General features: G+C 48.6%; 1 protein-coding gene across 1 annotated transcript; it reads right to left on the reverse strand.

The window, feature by feature from the left end:
• Positions 1-10,895: 10,895 nt before the first annotated feature.
• Positions 10,896-11,861, reverse strand: LOC134929581 (Y-box-binding protein 1-like). The gene has a single exon (XM_063925171.1). It carries the CDS (start codon positions 11,859-11,861, stop codon positions 10,896-10,898), a length of 966 nt encoding a protein of 321 aa, XP_063781241.1.
• Between the last annotated feature and the right edge of the window lie 10,489 nt (positions 11,862-22,350).

Here is a 22,350-nt window from a genome sequence, read left to right on the forward strand (position 1 = left end):
CTGCAGGAGATTTCCTTCCCCTCCCTCTACCCTTTGAGGCGAGAAAGGACGAGCCTTTTCCACGCCTGTATTTGTTGTGACGAAAGGACTGCATCTGTGGATGTGGTGCCTTTTTCTGTTGTGTGGGAACATAAGGGAGAAACGAGGACTTACCCGCAGTCGCGGTCGAGACCAGGTCAGCCAAGCCGTCACCGAATAGGACAGTACCTTTGAATGGTAGTGCTTCCATATTTTTCTTGGAGTCGGCATCCGCGTTCCATTGATGGATCCACAGGGCCCTCCTGGCTGATATCGACATGGCATTGGTTCTTGAACCCAAGAGACAGATGTCCCTTGCCGCATCCTTCATGTAATCTGCAGCGTCCTTAATATAACCAAGAGTTAGCAGTACATTATCTCTATCCAGAGTCTCTATATCATTTGCTAAACTTTCAGCCCATTTAGCAATGGCACTACTCACCCATACCGACGCCACAGCAGGTCTGAGCAATGCCCCCGAATTAGCGAAAATGGACTTCAGAGACGTCTCCAGCTTGCGATCCACCGGATCCTTGAGAGCTGCAGTGTCGGGAGACGGAAGCGCCACTTTCTTAGACAAACGAGATAAAGCTTTGTCAACAGTTGGAGATGTTTCCCATTTTTCCTTGTCGTCAGAGGGAAAGGGATACGCCATGTAAATTCTCTTGGGAATCTGCCATTTCTTATCCGGCGACGAAAAGACAAAATTAGAGACTTCAATAGGCGTAATATGAGGTTCCATAAACACAGAAGGGAGTCCTTCAATCCAACCAAGGTAGATGTAATTTTTTCTCAGATGTCTCTTTGTGTGATAAAGACAGTCCCCGAAATTCTTAGTTCTCTTATTCCTTCCAGATAAATTCACTTTAGAGGTTTATTCGCAATATACCCAAAAAGAAAAGAAACGATAATAGTGTAATCCTGTATATATTGATAATAAGGGGATAGTGTAAAGATGCACTTACATTCCAGAATTTAAATGAAGGCATGTATCTCACATAATAGTGAGTAATTCCCAGGACCAAAGATGGTTCTCTCTCTCTTTTCGAAGGTGGGTTCTATTAAGTGATCTTCCACGGTAGTGCCACCAAATAAAGAAAAAATTTACAATAGTGCAAATAACGCCTTTTTTTTTTTTTTTTGAAAACAACGATATCTTTATTATATTGCACTTACATTATAAAAAACAAATATAGGCATATCTACCCAACATCTGGGTCCAGGAGTTAAAATTCAAGCAGCAGGTTATCCTCACAGATGGAAAAGTGCACGTGCAGTGATAAAAAACCAGCCTCCTCAAGATAACCCCAGGGTCCACAGAATATAAACAGCAGCTTAACGCGTTTCGAACCTTAGATGGTTCTTCCTCAGAATCTGGCGACTCCCAAGCCCTTTCACAAAGAGTATTCATTTCATGAGAGGGAGGAAATTTTTCCTCAGGTTTTTTACCCTTGAACAAGCAAATCCTTGTTTCCTGTACTGCAGGTTCATCAGAAATGCGCAAAACGTCTTTTATAGCTACAATCATGTACTGAATGCTCTTAAGTAAACGGGGATGTACCGCTGCCTCAGTGAAATCGACGTCGGAATCGGAATCCGTGTCAGTATCAGTATCTCCCACCTGATTAAACGGCCTCTTTTGGGATCCAGATGGGGTTTGAACCTGAGACAAAGCCTCTTCCATGGACCGTCTCCATACCTGGGTCTGCTCCTCAGACTTATCTAACCTTTTTGACAATGAAGTTACACTGGAATTCAGTGTACTCAGTAACGTCATTAAATCTGGAGCCGGCTGCGTCGACATTCCCAAGTCGAGCCCTGCATCCACTCCCCCATCCTCCGGGGAATAAGCCTCAGCCTCAGACATGTCGACACCGAGTACCGACACCACCCACTACCTAAACACAACTCTGCAAGGTGACAGGCCTACAATAGAAGCTAGACAAGGGACACAGAGGGAGTATGCCAGCCCACACCCCGGCGCCTATATATCGATACACACGATATATATATATATATATAGCGCTGTTTACACTTAATAATCACCCGATCTGCGGCCCCCTTCTAGTAAAATTGCCCCCGTGTTACTTGAAATAGCAGGAGCGTGGAGGTCCTCCGCAGCGTCTCCTCTCTGGCCTCGTGGTGGAGAGAAAATGGCGCCGGTGATCTGCGGACCGAAGCTCCGCCTCCTTCCCGGCGGGCTCCGGCCCGCCAAATTTAAAAGTGCAAAAACTGATTTTACATGCCGGCGGGGGTCTGCGGTGAGTGCCGCAGCACTCACAATCAATATGCCGCTTCTGGACCTCAGGGACATGCTGCCCAGGGCGCCCCCCCCCAGCGCCCTGCACCCAGTAATATACCGTTGGTGATGTGTGTGGGAGCATGGAGCACAGCGTGACCGCTGTGCTGTACCTGTCGTCTCTGAAGTCTTCTGCCGTCCTAAAGTCTTCTGATCTTCTCATACTCACCCGACTTCATTCTTCTGGCTTCTGTGAGGGGATGGACGGCGTGGCTCCGGGAACAAGCAGCTAGGTGCACCAAGTGATCGAACCCTCTGCAGCTAATGGTGTGCAGTAGCCGAGAAGCAGAAGCCTTGAAACTCACAGAAGTAGGTCCTGCTTCTCTCCCCTCACTCCCACGATGCAGGGAGCCTGTAGCCAGCAGGTCTCCCTGAAAATAAAAAACCTAACAAAAGTCTTTTCTAGAGAAACTCATTAGAGCTCCCCTAGTGTGTGACCCATCACTCCTGGGCACAAAGTCTAACTGAGGTCTGGAGGAGGGGCATAGAGGGAGGAGCCAGTTCACACCCAGTCTAAAGTCTTTTAGTGTGCCTAAGTTCCTGCGGAGCCCGTCTATACCCCATGGTCCTTTTGGAGTCCCCAGCATCCTCTAGGACGTAAGAGAAAATTGCATTCCCCCCCCCCCCCCCCCAGTGACACTCTTCTATCTGTCTTCTCTATATCTACCTTTCATGATAAATAGATACATCTTTATACTTTTCAAACTTGCCTACACACACACACACACACACACACACACACACACACACACACACACACACACATATATTAAATACACAACTGGTGACATACCTGTATCAGTAGCCTCCCACTACCCTCCCCACACCATGCTGGTCACACAGCGCTCCCGGGGACAACTTTATTGTGCATGCACGAATCACCGGAAAATGGCCACGGCTGCCACTTTCTGAGTGATATTTGAAGCTCTGCAGCTGGAGTCGGACCGACGGAGCGGTGAGTATAATCAAATGGGTGCAGTGTGTGGGTCCCCATGGACCCAGTGTCCCATATGCACCGCACACCTTGCACCCATTATAGATACACCAGCGCCCCCGCCCCTGCAACAGCACACAATAGGCCCTTCATAAATTTCAGCTCCAGGCCCATGAGCACCTTAATCTGGCACTGGAGAGAAGTCATCGCTCAAGGTTACGCCATACCTTTCAAGAGTCGTCCCCCGCATCGATTTTGCTTGACAGATGTGCCTCTGGATCCGGCAAAAGCAAACACTTTGCACTCGGTGGTACATTCCCTCCTGACCACAGGAGTGGTAGTACAGGTGCCTCTGGCTCAGAGAGGCAAGGGGTACTATTCACCGCTGTTCCTAGTACCGAAACCGAACGGGTCCACACGGCCCATTCTCAATCTGAAGTTCTTGAACAAGCATGTCTCCAAGTTTCGTATAGAAACGCTGCGCTCTAATGTTCTGGCCTTGGAGCCTGGGGACTATATGGTCTCTCTGGACAAACAGGATGCCTACCTACATATTCCTATTGCGGTATCTCATCAGCAGTACCTGAGGTTTGCGGTGGGCAACCTTCATTACCAATTTTGGGCGTTATCCTTTGGTTTGACAACGGCTCCCTGAGTTTTCACCAAAGTTATGGCGGTCATGACAGCTACACACCGCCGTCAAGGGGTCAGGATTCTACCGTACCTGGACGATTTGTTGATCCTGGCAAATTCCCCAGAACTTCTCCTGTGTCATCTCGATCTGACGGTCCAGTGCATGAAAGCCCAAGGGTGGCTGATCAACTGGAAGAAATCCTCCCTGGTTCCTGGCTGCTCGGAGCATGGTACACCTGGGAGCGTTATTGGACACTCACAACCAATGGTTGTTCCTGTCTCAGGAGAAAGTCCTGAAGCTTCAGGACAGGATTCGATGCTTCCTATTTCGTCCGCAAGTGTCGATACATTCGGCAATGCAAATGCTGGGTCTCATGGTGTCGGCTTTCGGCATTGTAGAGTATGCTCAATTCCATTCTCGCCCTCTGCAGAAGTTAATTCTGACCAAGTGGGACGGCCTACCTCACCGGATCAGATCTCACATGATCTCCTTGTCTCCGGAGGTCTGCCTGTCACTGAGCTGGTGGCTTCAGGACCAACGATTGAGTAGGGGCCGTCCCTTTTGGATATCCAACTGGGTCCTGCTGACGACGGATGGGGCGCGGTGTTGGAACAACACTCTCTTCAGGGTCGATGGACCAAGGAGGAGTCCCTACTCCCGATAAATATTCTGGAACTGCGGGCAGTGTTCAATGCATTGACATTGACAATGGCCAAGCATCTCATACAGAACAGACCTGTCCAAGTACAGTCGGACAACGCCACCACGGTGGCATACATCAATCTTCAAGGCGGCACTCAAAGCTGCATGGCACTGAGGGAAGTATCACGGATTCTTCAGTGGGCAGAACGACATCTGCCGGCCATATCCGCAGTGTTCATTCCGGGTGTCCTGAATTGTGAAGCGGACTAACTCAGTCGTCAGGACTTACACACCAGAGAGTGGAGCCTCAATCCGGAGGTGTTTCAACTTCTCGTGGACACGTGGGGTCTTCCAGATGTGGATCTGATGGCGTCTCTAGACACAATCACAAGGTTCCGGTCTTCAGAGCAAGGATAAGGGATCCTCAAGCTGCGTTCGTGGACGCTCTGGCAATTCCATGGAACTTTCAGCTACCGTATGTGTTCCCTTCGGTGTCACTCCTGCTCAGAGTAATACAGAAGTTCAAGGAAGAATTAGGAAACCTGCTTCTGGTCGCTCCAGTGTGGCCCAGACGGCACTGGTTCTCCGATCTACTGGTTCTCTCGTGGGATCGTCCCCTTCTACTTCCACAATGACCAGACCTCCTCATTCAGGACCCTTGTGTTTACCAGGATTTGGCCCGTCTGGCTTTGACGGCGTGGCTCTTGAAGCTTCCGTCCTTAGGTCCAAGGGTTTTTCTGAGGCGGTCGTTCAAACTATGTTGAAGACCCGGAAGCCGGCTTTTTCTCAGATCTAACATAGGGTCTGGAATGCTTACTTTAATTGGTGTGCGTCTCAGGGAGCCCCTGAGGAAGACCAGTCGGTTGAAACAGCTGTCGGGCTGTGTTTGCTGTATTTGCTGTACTTCACCATGCCGTTTGGTCAAAGAATAAAACCTGCTTTTCTTTCATCTACACGTGAGTGCTGGCTTGTCTACTTTTTCTGCATCGCTGAAGAAGTGAGTGTTTATATATATATATATATATATATATATATATATATAAAGAAATATATATATTCATCTGCCTTCTCTTTATTAAGGGCCCCACTGTCTTAAGTGCCCCGGGCCCCCCATGGTCTTACTCCGGCTCTGCACACCCTCCATTCACTACAATGGGAGCGTCTCTGTGCACTCCCATAGCGTGGCCAGGTGCCGGATCGCCTAGCCACGCCGAGAGTGCACGTTTGCGATGGAGCTGCATTAGATGAGCGCTGCTCCATCTGTATGTGAATGGACAATGACACCTGCAGCCATAGTTGCCTACCTTGCTGCACCGTCCTCCGGGAGGCTGCAGCGTGGTAGGCTAATGGGGGCGTGTCTGGTGGCAATGTGGGTGGTCTGGGGGCGTGGCCGATGGGAAAAGTGAGCGGTCCGGGGGCGTGGCACCAAGGTCACGTCATCATAGCCCCGCCCCCACAAGACAGTGCTGAGAAAACAGGCACTGTACAGCGGGAGGTGGAGCTACGATGACGGGGGGGCCGGGAGGGTCACCCGATTTTCAGGAGCCTTTCGGCCTTTTCGGGAGGGTAGGCAAGTATGCCTGCAGCTGTCAAAATCGTGCGAGGATCCTGATTTTAAACAATGATAAGTGGGAAGGTATGCCTCTGTCATGTACCTCACACCAGCACAGTAATACATAACAGCTAATCTTACATCATACCAGGGCCGGCCCTAGCCTAATTTTTTTAGGTATGCGAATATATATTTTGGCGCCCCTTAGTAAAACATATACACTGCACAGTAGAGACCATTAGCCCATTATACATGCTACGCCACACCACAGTATAGCCATTACACCACAGAGGAGCCGCTTATACCCATTACATAGATTGTATAGGGGGCACACTGACACACACATATGGTGCAGGTCCCTAGGGAACACTGACATCCACACACAGACCAGGAGCACACTCACAAAAAAAAAAAAGATTTTACTCACCGGTAAATCTATTTCTCGTAGTCCGTAGTGGATGCTGGGGACTCCGTAAGGACCATGGGGAATAGACGGGCTCCGCAGGAGACTGGGCACTCTAAGAAAGATTTAGTACTACTGGTGTGCACTGGCTCCTCCCTCTATGCCCCTCCTCCAGACCTCAGTTAAGGAAACTGTGCCCGGAAGAGCTGACATTACAAGTAAAGGATTTTGGAATCCAGGGTAAGACTCATACCAGCCACACCAATCACACCGTATAACTTGTGATAACATACCCAGTCAACAGTATGAACAACAGAGCATCAGACAAACCTGATGCAACCATAACATAACCCTTATTTAAGCAATAACTATATACAAGTATTGCAGAAGAAGTCCGCACTTGGGACGGGCGCCCAGCATCCACTACGGACTACGAGAAATAGATTTACCGGTGAGTAAAATCTTATTTTCTCTAACGTCCTAGTGGATGCTGGGGACTCCGTAAGGACCATGGGGATTATACCAAAGCTCCCAAACGGGCGGGAGAGTGCGGATGACTCTGCAGCACCGAATGAGCAAACACAAGGTCCTCCTCAGCCAGGGTATCAAACTTGTAGAACTTTGCAAAAGTGTTTGAACCCGACCAAGTAGCTGCTCGGCAAAGCTGTAATGCCGAGACCCCTCGGGCAGCCGCCCAAGAAGAGCCCACCTTCCTTGTGGAATGGGCTTTTACTGATTTTGGAGGCGGCAAGCCAGCCGCAGAATGAGCCTGCTGAATCGTGTTACAGATCCAGCGAGCAATAGTTTGCTTTGAAGCAGGAGCACCCTGCTTGATGGATGCATACAGGATAAACAGCGAGTCAGGTTTCCTGACTCCAGCCGATCTGGCTACATAAATCTTCAAAGCCCTGACTACATCTAGTAACTTGGAATCCTCCAAGTCACGAGTAGCCGCAAGCACCACAATAGGTTGGTTCAAATGAAAAGATGACACCACCTTTGGCAGAAATTGCGGACGAGTCCGTAATTCTGCCCTGTCCATATGGAAAACCAGATAGGGGCTTTTACATGACAAAGCCGCCAATTTTTGACCACTTTCCACGTGAGATATTTTAACTCCACGGTCTTAAGCGGCTCAAACCAGTGAGATTTCAGGAAACTCAACACCACGTTAAGATCCCAAGGTGCCACTGGTGGCACAAAAAAGGGGCTGAATATCCAGCACTCCCTTTACAAACGTCTGAACTTTAGGTAGAGAAGCTAGGTTTTGTATGAAAGAAAATGGATCGGGCCGAAAATCTGGACCTTAATGGACCCCAATTCTAGGCCCAAAGTCACTCCCGACTGTAGGAAGTGAAGGAAACGGCCCAGCTGGACTTCCTCTGTAGAGGCATTCCTGGCCTCACACCCAGCAACATATTTTCGCTGTATACGGTGATAATGTTTAGCCGTCACGTCCTTCCTAGCCCTTATCAGCGTAGGAATAACCTCATCCGGAATCCCTCTTTTCTACTAGGATCCGGCGTCCAACCGCCATGCCGTCAAACGCAGCTGCGGTAAGTCTTGGAACATACAAGGTCCCTGCTGCAACAGATCCTACCCTAGAGGCAGAGGCCATGGATCCTCTGTGAGCATTTCTTGCAGCTCTGGATACCAAGTCCTTCTTGGCCAATCCGGAACAATGAGTATTGTTCTCACTCCTCTTTTCCTTATGATTCTCAGCACCTTGGGTAAGAGAGGAAAAGGAGGAAACACATAAACCGACTGGAACATCCACGGTGTCACCAGTGCATCTACAGCTATCGCCTGAAAGTCCCTTGACCTGGCGCAATACCTCTGTAGCTTTTTGTTGAGGCGGGATGCCATCATGTCCACCAGTGGCAGTTCCCACCGACCTACAATCTGCGCAAAGACTTCTTGATGAAGTCCCCACTCTCCCGGGTGGAGGTCGTGCCTGCTGAGGAAGTCTGCTTCCCAGTTGTCCACTCCCGGAATGAACACTACTGACAGTGCGCTTGCGTGATTCTCCGCCCAGCGAAGAATTCTGGTGGCTTCTACCATCACCACTCTGCTCCTTGTGCCACCTTGGCGGTTTACATGAGCCACTGCGGTGATATTGTCTGACTGAATCAGAACCGGTTGGTCGCGAAGCAGGGTCTCCGCTTGACTTAGGGCGTTGTATATGGCCCTTAGTTCCAGGATATTGATGTGAAGGCAAGTCTCCTGCCTTGACCACAGCCCTTGGATATTTCTTCCCTGTGTGACTGCCCCCCACCCTCGGAGGCTTGCATCCGTGGTCACCAGGACCCAGTCCTGAATGCCGAATCTGCGACCTTCGATACGGTGAGCACTCTGCAGTCACCACAGGAGAGACACCCTGGCTCTGGGAGATAGGGTGATTAACCGATGCATCTGAAGATGTAATCCGGACTACTTGTCCAGTAAGTCCCATTGGAAGGTCCTCTTATGGAACCTGCCGAAGGGAATGGCCTCGTATGATGCCACCCTCCTTCCCAGGACTCGAGTGCAGTGATGCACTGACACCTGTTTTGGTTTTAATAGATTCCTGACCAGTATCACGAGCTCCTGAGCTCTCTCTATCGGGAGATAAACCCTTTTCTGGTCTGTGTCTAGGATCATGCCTAGGAGAGGTGTGATAGGTGGCTAAGCGTACCTGCAGTCTCACGCCTGTCCAGTTGCGGCCTCTCTGGTCGTTCGGTTCTTGCTTGTCGCGACGTCGGGCGGAATCTGCGTGGGAAGGCTGCGTAGGACCTGGGCAGAGGGGACGGGGATACCCCAGTATAGTCAACACCCCCCTTTAAAAGGTGAAAGGACCACTACGGTGGGATACAGTAACAAAGATTTATTATAGACAGGGTTAGTCACTGGTCCATGTGACTAAATTCACCTCTTAGTAGAGTTCAGTGCAATTCAATAAGCCACGATACTTTTAGTCACATACTAAAAATATAACATAACATTAACACAAGAGCATTTCAGAATTTCAACACTCAGACGTCTTATACAGCTGTTTCATAAGTATGCATGCGTTATACTGACGGGTCACTAGATGGCGCTAGATTGGATATGTTCAGTTTATGCTGCTGACAAAATGTTCCAGCTATATCACTGTCCTACAGGGGGTGCTGTAGAATGAGTTCGCACTGTGCACAGTATTTGTAATCCAACGGGTGGTGCCGTGGAGCAGCTACTTGCCATGTATAGCACCAGTTTCTAATAGAGGGCGCTGTGGAGTAAGTCATATCACAGTATAGCAATGCTTCAAATAGAGGGCGCTGTGGAGTAAGTCATTTCACAGTATAGCAATGCTTCAATAGAGGGCGCTGTGGAGTAAGTCATATCACAGTATAGCAATGCTTCAAATAGAGGGCGCTGTGGAGTAAGTCATATCACAGTATAGTGGGTCACAGAGCAAATGACCCAATCCTGGCACACACATTGTGCTGCAGCTCAAACAGTCTAGGGATAAGTGTCACTTCGTGTTTTCCTTGCAATTGCAGTGGTAAGGGGAAGCAGAGGGTTTCACACAACCCTATCCCTTAAGGCTCTCTCTGGTACAATGGCAGGCAGCTCCAAATAAATCCCACATGTCCCTCTCCTTGTACATAGAGTCCTGCTGTGATCTGTCCCAAGGGACTGTGATGTTGCAAGCTGTCAGGGTGATCACTGTTGGTCTGGGTGCCCATATGTGGGGGCTGTCTGGGGTGAAGTAGAGTACCTGCATTATCTGCTGCTGTTGCCAGCTCCTGCCGGTCACTTCTCACTGCTGCTTTTCAGGATGACAGCCGTCTCTCGCTGCCCAGTCTCTCCCAGCGCAGCGCGCCTCCAGACCTCCGCGTACAGCTCTTCACACCCACACATGACACACTGCCTCCTGTTCCACTGCCATGCTGCTCTCTCCCTCTGCTCACTGCAGCTCTCCTTCCTGCTTCTCTCCCCACACAACACGGCCAATCAGAGCGCTCCCAGCTTCCCGCTCTGCAGGGATCCTGATGGAAAGCCCAGGGTCCTAGTGCTATATATATTCCTCTCCTGGTTGCCATAGTTGCTTAGCAACCAGTGTAAAAAGGATTTTAATCCTCACAGTGCATCTGCAACTGGTTTAACTAGCAGAAGGGGTACCCCAAACGCGGGTATCACATGTTGGCCCGCTGAAATTATGCGTGTCCCCACGCATACTGTAATGGATTAAAGTCCTACACCACAGTCTTTGAACTCCCAATACATGCAAATAATTAGATGCCAACAAGTTAAACCTGAACAGTTATACCTTTCTACTTTTACTCTTGTTAAATAGCTAGGGTATGGCCATCCCAGGGACCCCATCCCTCTGCCACAGGACTCCGATCCCTCTGCGGTACGGGTTCTTCAATGGTGTACATGGGTGGTACTCTATATCACGGCGTGCGATCTGCAACGAGCATGTGGTGCACCTTTATCGCATCTCATTGATCTTCGTATAGCCTGCTGTATCCTGAAGGCGAATTCTTCTCCCGTTATGGTCCTGTACTCACTATCCATTACAGGCTTCTCTTCCGTGGAATGGGTCCCAGCCTTCTCAGCTGCCTGTGGGGTCTCTGCCTGGGGCTTGGGTTCAGACGGTGGCATTGCTGGCTCCGGACTTCTGGATTCCACGGGTTCCACTATCTTTGTCATGGCCATGTGGACCACTGCTTCAGTGTCCCTTTTCTGGTCAGTCGCACCGGCATCTGTTTGCTCGAAATTTGCTGCACGGTAATCTGCGTCTTGCCTTTTTGGGATGTACTCTCGTTTTGGTTGAGGAGAAATCTGAGGCTTTATCACATTTTGAAGGCACTGCTGCACTGTCTCACTCTGACCTTTCACAACCGGTCTCTCGCTTGTGTCCAGCATTTTCCTTTGCTTTGGGACTTCAGGTTCGGGTGGTCGGGGTATCCGTTCAGGTCGAGGAGGATTGGTGTTAGGTCTACCGGTCTCACTATTACAGTCTCTTGGTTCCTCTCTGCTTCCGCTGTCCCAGTAGTCTTGCTGGTAGTAGAGTGGAGGCTTTATATACCGCGGACAGCGCCAATACCGGTTACGCTCTCTGGCATGTCTGTTGCCTTGCACTGGAACGCCATTAGGACCTGTGACGTTGATGGCCTTAACGCCCCTTTTTCCATTGGTCAATTCAAATTCGACCCATTCCCCGCTACCTAGGCTTCGAAAGTAATTGTTCTGATGGGTCTTCTGAATGCCCGTATAGTGAACATATATGGTTCTCTTAGTGTCTGTTCTCCTTATGAAGCCGTAACCACGCGTTGCACTAAACCACAATACTTGGCCTGTCATCTTTCTTGTTCTGGTTCTTCGATCATCCCCACCAGATGGTACACCCATCACTCCGACTTGACCCTGCCACACCAGTCTTGGTCCTGCTTTTCTGGGTCATTCCTCCCATGGTAGATCTATTCTCTCCACTCTTTCGGAGGTCTGTTGACATACAGTGCCTTTCGGAGCATGGAATTGATCGGTCAATCGTCGGCCCGATTCTTTTACTACGTCCCAGCGAGGACGACTCTGCCAATCTTGCTCTTGACGCCATTCTCTGTGTCTATTCCTATCTTGGTCCCTGTCGAGCTCTTCTAATCTCCGGCTCATTTGGGAGAGATTCAATATCATCTCCGTCAGCCTCTGATTGAGCGTTTCCATAGGATCTGGTCCCGGTGGGGCTTGTGCTTGCTGGAGAACCGCTCCCACTTGGGCTAGTCCGTCTGACTTCACGGGCAGTGCGGTTTCTCTGTAGCTGTCATCGTCACTCCACTCTGAAGACGCATCTTTCACGACATTGTTGCTCTGATTTTTGCCAAGGATCTGCAGCACCGTCTCTTTGAATTCAGAGAAGGAGTTCCCTGGTTGCTGTCGTCTCTCCATGCGCATTTGAGAGCGAATTGTCTCTCCTCTTGCCCCTTCTACAAACAGGTCTATTAACGTTCTATCTATCCCTTCGACTTCTCGTTCATCCAGGGCCCGTATAGCCTTTGCAGCTTCTTGTAGGGCCAGCGCGAAGTCTCGCAGTGATTCGTCAGGTCTTTGTTTTCTCGCATAAAGGCGGCTCTTTAATTCCGCTATGGTCTCGCAGTCGAATATGGTCATCAGCTTCTTAAAGATCCCTTTGACGGTCTTCTTTTCACTGTCTTCCCATGCTTTCACTTCCCGTAGTGCCGAATCCGTCAATTGACCCATAACGATCTCTATTTTCTGTTCTTCGGTTAGTGAGTACAGGCGGAACATGGAGTACATCTTGTCTTTGAATTCTTTGAACGTACTCGAACCCGGCACCTGTTTCCTTGCAAACGTTGGTAACCATGGTGCTCCAAAATAGTATGGCATAGTCAACGGTGATGCCGCCATGGTGGTCGTGTTTCCTTGTCCGAGTGCCGGTGGTAGCATGGGAGTAGCGGGAACCTGTGGATCCGTCATCTTGTTCGTATCCTGTTCGCGGACGCCAAGTGTGATAGGTGGCTAAGCGTACCTGCAGTCTCACGCCTGTCCAGTTGCGGCCTCTCTGGTCGTTCGGTTCTTGCTTGTCGCGACGTCGGGCGGAATCTGCGTGGGAAGGCTGCGTAGGACCTGGGCAGAGGGGACGGGGATACCCCAGTATAGTCAACACCCCCCTTTAAAGGTGAAAGGACCACTACGGTGGGATACAGTAACAAAGATTTATTATAGACAGGGTTAGTCACTGGTCCATGTGACTAAATTCACCTCTTAGTAGAGTTCAGTGCAATTCAATAAGCCACGATACTTTTAGTCACATACTAAAAATATAACATAACATTAACACAAGAGCATTTCAGAATTTCAACACTCAGACGTCTTATACAGCTGTTTCATGAGTATGCATGCGTTATACTGACGGGTCACTAGATGGCGCTAGATTGGATATGTTCAGTTTATGCTGCTGACAAAATGTTCCAGCTATATCACTGTCCTACAGGGGGTGCTGTAGAATGAGTTCGCACTGTGCACAGTATTTGTAATCCAACGGGTGGTGCCGTGGAGCAGCTACTTGCCATGTATAGCACCAGTTTCTAATAGAGGGCGCTGTGGAGTAAGTCATATCACAGTATAGCAATGCTTCAAATAGAGGGCGCTGTGGAGTAAGTCATTTCACAGTATAGCAATGCTTCAAATAGAGGGCGCTGTGGAGTAAGTCATATCACAGTATAGCAATGCTTCAAATAGAGGGCGCTGTGGAGTAAGTCATATCACATTATAGTGGGTCACAGAGCAAATGACCCAATCCTGGCACACACATTGTGCTGCAGCTCAAACAGTCTAGGGATAAGTGTCACTTCGTGTTTTCCTTGCAATTGCAGTGGTAAGGGGAAGCAGAGGGTTTCACACAACCCTATCCCTTAAGGTAGATGCTAGAATCAAGTGGGCTAAGGGACCTTTTCCGTAAGGGGGAGGAGTTACGATGCAAGGGGGAGGAGCTAGGCCAGCGGGATAGTTCCTCTACTATCCACGCCACCAACTATTACCTTTAGAGTTCAGGTGGCGAGCGAAGCGAGCCACCGTGCCCGAAGCGTGGCGAGCGAAGCGAGCCCGCGAGGGTACTTTTCGGGTACCCTGTTCGCCCGTAGCTCCTCCCCCTGGTGACGTAGCTCCTCCCCTAGGTACGTCACAAGGTCCCTTCAGCCACTCCGATATAGAACCAACCTATCCCTTAAGGCTCTCTCTGGTACAATGGCAGGCAGCTCCAAATAAATCCCACATGTCCCTCTCCTTGTACATAGAGTCCTGCTGTGATCTGTCCCAAGGGACTGTGATGTTGCAAGCTGTCAGGGTGATCACTGTTGGTCTGGGTGCCCATATGTGGGGGCTGTCTGGGGTGAAGTAGAGTACCTGCATTATCTGCTGCTGTTGCCAGCTCCTGCCGGTCACTTCTCACTGCTGCTTTTCAGGATGACAGCCGTCTCTCGCTGCCCAGTCTCTCCCAGCGCAGCGCGCCTCCAGACCTCCGCGTACAGCTCTTCACACCCACACATGACACACTGCCTCCTGTTCCACTGCCATGCTGCTCTCTCCCTCTGCTCACTGCAGCTCTCCTTCCTGCTTCTCTCCCCACACAACACGGCCAATCAGAGCGCTCCCAGCTTCCCGCTCTGCAGGGATCCTGATGGAAAGCCCAGGGTCCTAGTGCTATATATATTCCTCTCCTGGTTGCCATAGTTGCTTAGCAACCAGTGTAAAAAGATTTTAATCCTCACAGTGCATCTGCAACTGGTTTAACTAGCAGAAGGGGTACCCCAAACGCGGGTATCACAGAGGCAGATGAGCTGTAAGAACCAACTGCGACTTTGGAATATATAGAATCCAGCCGTGTTGCCGTTACACTTCCAGAGAAAGTGATACGCTGTTCAGCAACTGCTCTCTTGATCTCGCTTTTATGAGGAGATCGTCCAAGTAAGTGATAATAGTGACACCTTGCTTCCGCAGGAGCACCATCATTTCCGCCATTACCTTGGTGAATATTCTCAAGGCCGTGGAGAGACCAAACGGCAACATCTGAAATTGGTAATGACAATCCCGTACCGCAATTCTGAGGTACGCCTGATGAGGTGGATAAATGGGGACATGAAGGTATGCATCCTTTATGTCCCGAGGCACCATAAAATCTCCCCCTTTCAGGCTTGCAATAACCGCTCTTAGCGATTCCATCTTGAACTTGAACCCTTTCAGGTTCAGGGATTTTAAATTCAATATAGGTCCGACCGAACTGTCTGGTTTCGGGACTACAACATGGTCGAATAATAACCCCCTCCTTGTTGAAGGAGGGGAACCTTGACCAGCACCTTGTTGAAGATACAATTTGTGAATTGCAGTTAACACTGTTTCCCTCTCGTGGGGAGAAGCCGGCCGGGCCGTCGGTGAGGGGGCATCTTCTCAAAGTCCAGCTTGTATCCCTGAGACACAATATCTATTGCCCAGGGATCTAACAGGGAGTGAACCCACTTGTGGCTGAACTTACGAAGGCGTGCCCCCACCGGGCCTAGCTCCGCCTGTGGAGCCCCAGCGACATGCGGTGGATTTTTGTAGAGGCCGGGGAGGACTTCTGTTCCTGGGAACTAGCTGTGTTGTGCAGCTTCTTTTCTCTGCCCCCACCTCTGGCAAGAAAGGACGCACCTCGGACTTTCTTGTTTCTTTATTCGAAAGCCTGCATTTAATAACGTCGTGCTTTCCTAGGCTGTGCAGGAATATAAGGCAAAATATCAGAATTACCAGCTATAGCTGTGGAGACCAGGTCCGAGTACCCTTCTCCACACAATTCTCAGCCTTCCATATGCCTCTTAAGTCGGCATTATCTGTCCATTGCATATTCTACAGGACACGTCAAGCAGAAATCGACATAGCTTTGACTCTAGGACCCAGTATACCAATGTCTCTTTGGGCATGTTTTATATATATACCCATCTCTTAAGACAGCATCTTTAATATATATATATATATATATATATATATATAACACAAATATTCAGAGTGCGCACAGATACAATGGCATAATTAAAATTGAAATAATTACTCAAAGTAAAATCCAACCAGCATAACCGGAATGATAGAAAGATTATTTTTAATACACGTTAAAATTTGTCATACACGTTGTTCCATAAGCACAATACACATTTATGCAGAAACAGTGTATGCTATATATATCTCATAAAACCCAACGCGTTTCGTCCATTATGGACTTCATCAGGGGTACAAGTCACAGTGGAATAATGCTTTAGCAAATTTCCTACAAGATGATCTCACTGTGAAGAGTGATAAAACGTGATATATATCTATAATGATACTAGAAACTCTCGTGAACTTCTAATCAGCTGCTCCTTAATTGTGGTTCCTTGTAGGTACTTTATTTAATTATGGGGCAAATGACCAATTAGATTGTGTCCTCCAAGATTAATGAAAGTTCACTTTCATTAAAGCACTTACCATCCAGGAGAGGAGGCTGACACACATCCAGAACCTTTTAGTCTGCTTTCCTCACTGGACATTTTGTTTGGTGTTATTGGCTTGACTTTAAAATCCCTTGTGAACTTTCATTAATCTTGGAGGACACAATCTAATTGGTCATTTGCCCCATAATTAAATAAAGTACCTACAAGGAACCACAATTAAAGAGCAGCTGATTAGAAGTTCACGAGAGTTTCTAGTATCATTATAGATATATATCACGTTTTATCACTCTTCACAGTGAGATCATCTTGTAGGAAATTTGCTAAAGCATTATTCCACTGTGACTTGTACCCCTGATGAAGTCCATAATGGACGAAACGCGTTGGGTTTTATGAGATATATATAGCATACACTGTTTCTGCATAAATGTGTATTGTGCTTATGGAACAACGTGTATGACAAATTTTAACGTGTATTAAAAATAATCTTTCTATCATTCCGGTTATGCTGGTTGGATTTTACTTTGAGTAATTATTTCAATTTTAATTATGCCATTGTATCTGTGCGCACTCTGAATATTTGTGTTATATTTTATCTATCGTCTCCCACTAGCAGGGAGACTTTTCAAGAGGTGCTGCCCTATCCTTGGTACAGCGCGAATTAAGGGTATTGTTGTATATATATATATATATATATCTCTATATATACATATATACAGGCCCGGCGCTACCCGCTCAGCGAAGGGATGCAGTGCAGGGAGGCGCTGGGACGGAGAGGCGCTCCCCCTACTCTGCATTCCTTCCCTGCTGCGCCGTCCTGTCCCCCCTGCTGCTGCTGCTGCTGCTGCTGCTGCCAGTGCTGTGTCTGTCACTGTATGACAGGCACTGGCAGCGGGCACCTGCAGCATGAAAAGCTTCCTCCCTCCCTTCACCTGTGACAGCGCCGAGTACGGGGCACAAGGGGGCGGAGCTACACGGGCCGGAAGGGGGCGGAGATACACGGACCAGGCTGCTGTACAGAGGGAGACTGGCTTAGGTAAGTGGAGGGTGAGAGAGAACTTGAAGTGTGTATGTGACGTGTGTGTATATGGTGGGTGTGTATGTGTGTGTATATATGTGTGAATTGTGTGTGTGTGTGTGAGGTATGTCTGTGCGCGCGCTTTATGGACGCTACTACTGGGGGGGCATTACGTATAACGACGCTACTACTGGGGGGGGCATTACATGTAACAACGCTACTACTACTGGGAGGGGCATTACATATAAGGACGCTATTACTACAGGGGTGCACTACGTATAAGGATGCTACTACTACTGGGGGGGCATTACGTATAAGGACGCTGTTACTACAGGGGTGCACTACGTATAAGGACGCTACTACTACTGGGGGGGTCTTACGTATAAGGACGATACTACTACTGGGGACATTACGTATAAGGATGCTACTACTACTGGGGGGGGCATTACGTATAAGGACGCTATTACTACAGGGGGGGCATTACGTGTAACAACGCTACTACTGGGGGGGGGGGGCATTACGTGTAAGGACGCTACTACTACTGGGGGGGGCATTATGTATAAGAACGATACTACTACTGGGGTGCGCTACGTATAAGGACGCTACTACTACTGGGGGGGGGGCATTACGTATAAGGACGCTACTACTACTGTGGGGGGCATTACGTATAAGGACGCTACTACTACTGGGGGCATTACGTATAAGAACGCTACTACTACTGGGAGGCGTTATGTATAAGGACGCTACTACTACTGGGGGTGCACTACGTATAAGGACGCTACTACTACTGGGTGGCATTTTGTATAAGGACGATACTACTACTGGGGTATAAGGACGCTACTACTACTGGGGGGGGCATTACAAATAAGGACGATACTACTACTTGGGGGCATTATGTATAAGGACGCTACTATTACTGGTAGGGCATTATGTATAACATTGCTACTACTACTGGGGGGAGGGCATTACATATAAGGATACTACTACTGGGGGCGCATTACGTATAAGAACGCTACTACTACTGGGGGGCATTACGTATAAGGACACTACTACTACTGGGGGCGCATTACGTATAAGAACGCTACTACTACTGGGGGCATTACGTATAAGGACGCTACTACTACTGGGGGGACATTACGTATAAGAACGCTACTACTGGGGGGCATTACGTATAAGGACGCTACTACTACTGGGGGGACATTACGTATAAGAACGCTACTACTGGGGGGCATTACGTATAAGGACGCTACTACTACTGGGAGGGCATTACGTATAAGAACGCTACTACTACTGGGGGGCATTACGTATAAGGACGCTACTACTACTGGGGGGACATTACGTATAAGAACGTTACTACTGGGGGGCATTACGTATAAGGACGCTACTACTACTGGGGGGACATTACGTATAAGAACGCTACTACTGGGGGGCATTACGTATAAGGACGCTACTACTACTGGGAGGGCATTACGTATAAGAACGCTACTACTACTGGGGGGCATTACGTATAAGGACACTTCTACTACTGGGGGTGCACTACGTATAAGGACGCTACTACTACTGTGGGGGGCATTACGTATAAGAACGCTACTACTACTGGGGGGCATTACGTATAAGGACGCTACTACTACTGTGGGGGGCATTACATATAAGGACGCTACTACTACTGGGGGTGCACTACGTATAAGGACGCTACTACTACTGTGGGGGGCATTACGTATAAAAACGCTACTACTACTGGGGGCATTACGTATAAGAACGCTACTACTACTGGGAGGCGTTACGTATAAGGACGCTACTACTACTGGGGGTGCACTACGTATAAAGACGCTACTACTACTGGGTGGCATTTTGTATAAGGATGCTACTATTACTGGGGTGCATTACATAGAAGGACGCTACTACTACGGGTGGGGCATTACGTATAAGATTAATAAGATTGTACTGTGTGAGGTATGTCTGTGCGCGCGCTTTATGGACGCTACTACTGGGGGGGCATTACGTATAACGACGCTACTACTGGGGGGGGCATTACATGTAACAACGCTACTACTACTGGGAGGGGCATTACATATAAGGACGCTATTACTACAGGGGTGCACTACGTATAAGGATGCTACTACTACTGGGGGGGCATTACGTATAAGGACGCTGTTACTACAGGGGTGCACTACGTATAAGGACGCTACTACTACTGGGGGGGTCTTACGTATAAGGACGATACTACTACTGGGGACATTACGTATAAGGATGCTACTACTACTGGGGGGGGCATTACGTATAAGGACGCTATTACTACAGGGGGGGCATTACGTGTAACAACGCTACTACTGGGGGGGGGGCATTACGTGTAAGGACGCTACTACTACTGGGGGGGGCATTATGTATAAGAACGATACTACTACTGGGGTGCGCTACGTATAAGGACGCTACTACTACTGGGGGGGGGGCATTACGTATAAGGACGCTACTACTACTGTGGGGGGCATTACGTATAAGGACGCTACTACTACTGGGGGCATTACGTATAAGAACGCTACTACTACTGGGAGGCGTTATGTATAAGGACGCTACTACTACTGGGGGTGCACTACGTATAAGGACGCTACTACTACTGGGTGGCATTTTGTATAAGGACGATACTACTACTGGGGTATAAGGACGCTACTACTACTGGGGGGGGCATTACAAATAAGGACGATACTACTACTTGGGGGCATTATGTATAAGGACGCTACTATTACTGGTAGGGCATTATGTATAACATTGCTACTACTACTGGGGGGAGGGCATTACATATAAGGATACTACTACTGGGGGCGCATTACGTATAAGAACGCTACTACTACTGGGGGGCATTACGTATAAGGACACTACTACTACTGGGGGCGCATTACGTATAAGAACGCTACTACTACTGGGGGCATTACGTATAAGGACGCTACTACTACTGGGGGGACATTACGTATAAGAACGCTACTACTGGGGGGCATTACGTATAAGGACGCTACTACTACTGGGGGGACATTACGTATAAGAACGCTACTACTGGGGGGCATTACGTATAAGGACGCTACTACTACTGGGAGGGCATTACGTATAAGAACGCTACTACTACTGGGGGGCATTACGTATAAGGACGCTACTACTACTGGGGGGACATTACGTATAAGAACGTTACTACTGGGGGGCATTACGTATAAGGACGCTACTACTACTGGGGGGACATTACGTATAAGAACGCTACTACTGGGGGGCATTACGTATAAGGACGCTACTACTACTGGGAGGGCATTACGTATAAGAACGCTACTACTACTGGGGGGCATTACGTATAAGGACACTTCTACTACTGGGGGTGCACTACGTATAAGGACGCTACTACTACTGTGGGGGGCATTACGTATAAGAACGCTACTACTACTGGGGGGCATTACGTATAAGGACGCTACTACTACTGTGGGGGGCATTACATATAAGGACGCTACTACTACTGGGGGTGCACTACGTATAAGGACGCTACTACTACTGTGGGGGGCATTACGTATAAAAACGCTACTACTACTGGGGGCATTACGTATAAGAACGCTACTACTACTGGGAGGCGTTACGTATAAGGACGCTACTACTACTGGGGGTGCACTACGTATAAAGACGCTACTACTACTGGGTGGCATTTTGTATAAGGATGCTACTATTACTGGGGTGCATTACATAGAAGGACGCTACTACTACGGGTGGGGCATTACGTATAAGATTAATAAGATTGTACTACATTGTGGCATAATTTTAAATGGGGGTACTACTGTGTGGCCATGCCCCTTACTTGTGAGACCACAACCCTTTTCCCGGCGCGCGCTAAAGGAATATTGGAGGGCGCAAATTTATAGTTTGCAGGGGGGCGCCGAACACCCTAGCACCGGCCCTGCATATATATATATTATATCTATATGCATACTAGGGTTTCAATCTCTGCTGATAAAGTACCTGTCCACGCTGCCACAGCGCTATAAACCCATGCCGACACAATCGCCGGTCTGAGTAGTGTACTAGAATGTGCACGCTATCTGCAGGATCCCTGAGAATAGCTAGTGCTACCTTCTGTGCAAACGTGACACCCTAGGGGAAGATTCCCATCACATCCTGGCCCTAGTGGGGAAAGGATACTGCCTGAGAATCTTTTGTGGGAAGCTGCAGTCTCTTGTCTGGAGATTCACGCTCTTTTTCCTCATGAGAGGAGGGAAATTTACCTCAGCTTTCTTCCCCTTAACATGTGTACCCTTGTGTCAGGGACAAATGAGTCATCAGTGATATGCAAATCATCTTTTATTACAATAATCATATATTGAATACCTTTCAGCCATTTTGGCTGTAACTTTGCATTATCGTAGTCGACACTGGAGTCAAACTCCGTGTCGATATCAGTGTTTATTATTTTGGATAGTGAGCATTGTGAGACTCTGAAGGTCTCTGTGACATAGGGACAGACATGGGTAGATTTCCTGTCTGTTCTCTAATCTTTTGTGCAATAAATTCACCTCAGCACTTACACATATCCAAACAGGTGTCGGCGTTGTCGACGGAGACACCCTCTCACACACATATTTGCTCTATCTCCTCCTTAGGGGAGCCGTTTACCTCAGACATGTCGACACACACGTACCGACACACCACACACACAGGGGATGCTCTATTTGAAGACAGTTCCCCCACAAGGCCCTTTGGAGAGACAGAGAGAGAGTATGCCAGCACACACCCCAGCGCTATATGACCCAGGAATCACACAGTAACTTAGTGTTAACCCAGTAGCTGCTGTATATATTGTTTTTACGCCAAATTTATGTGCCCCCCCCCTCTCTTTTTCACCCTCTCTATCGTGCAGGGGAGAGCCTGGGGAGCTTCCTCTCAG

Source organism: Pseudophryne corroboree, chromosome 5 (assembly GCF_028390025.1).
Source record: "Pseudophryne corroboree isolate aPseCor3 chromosome 5, aPseCor3.hap2, whole genome shotgun sequence".
Lineage (NCBI taxonomy): Eukaryota > Metazoa > Chordata > Amphibia > Anura > Myobatrachidae > Pseudophryne > Pseudophryne corroboree.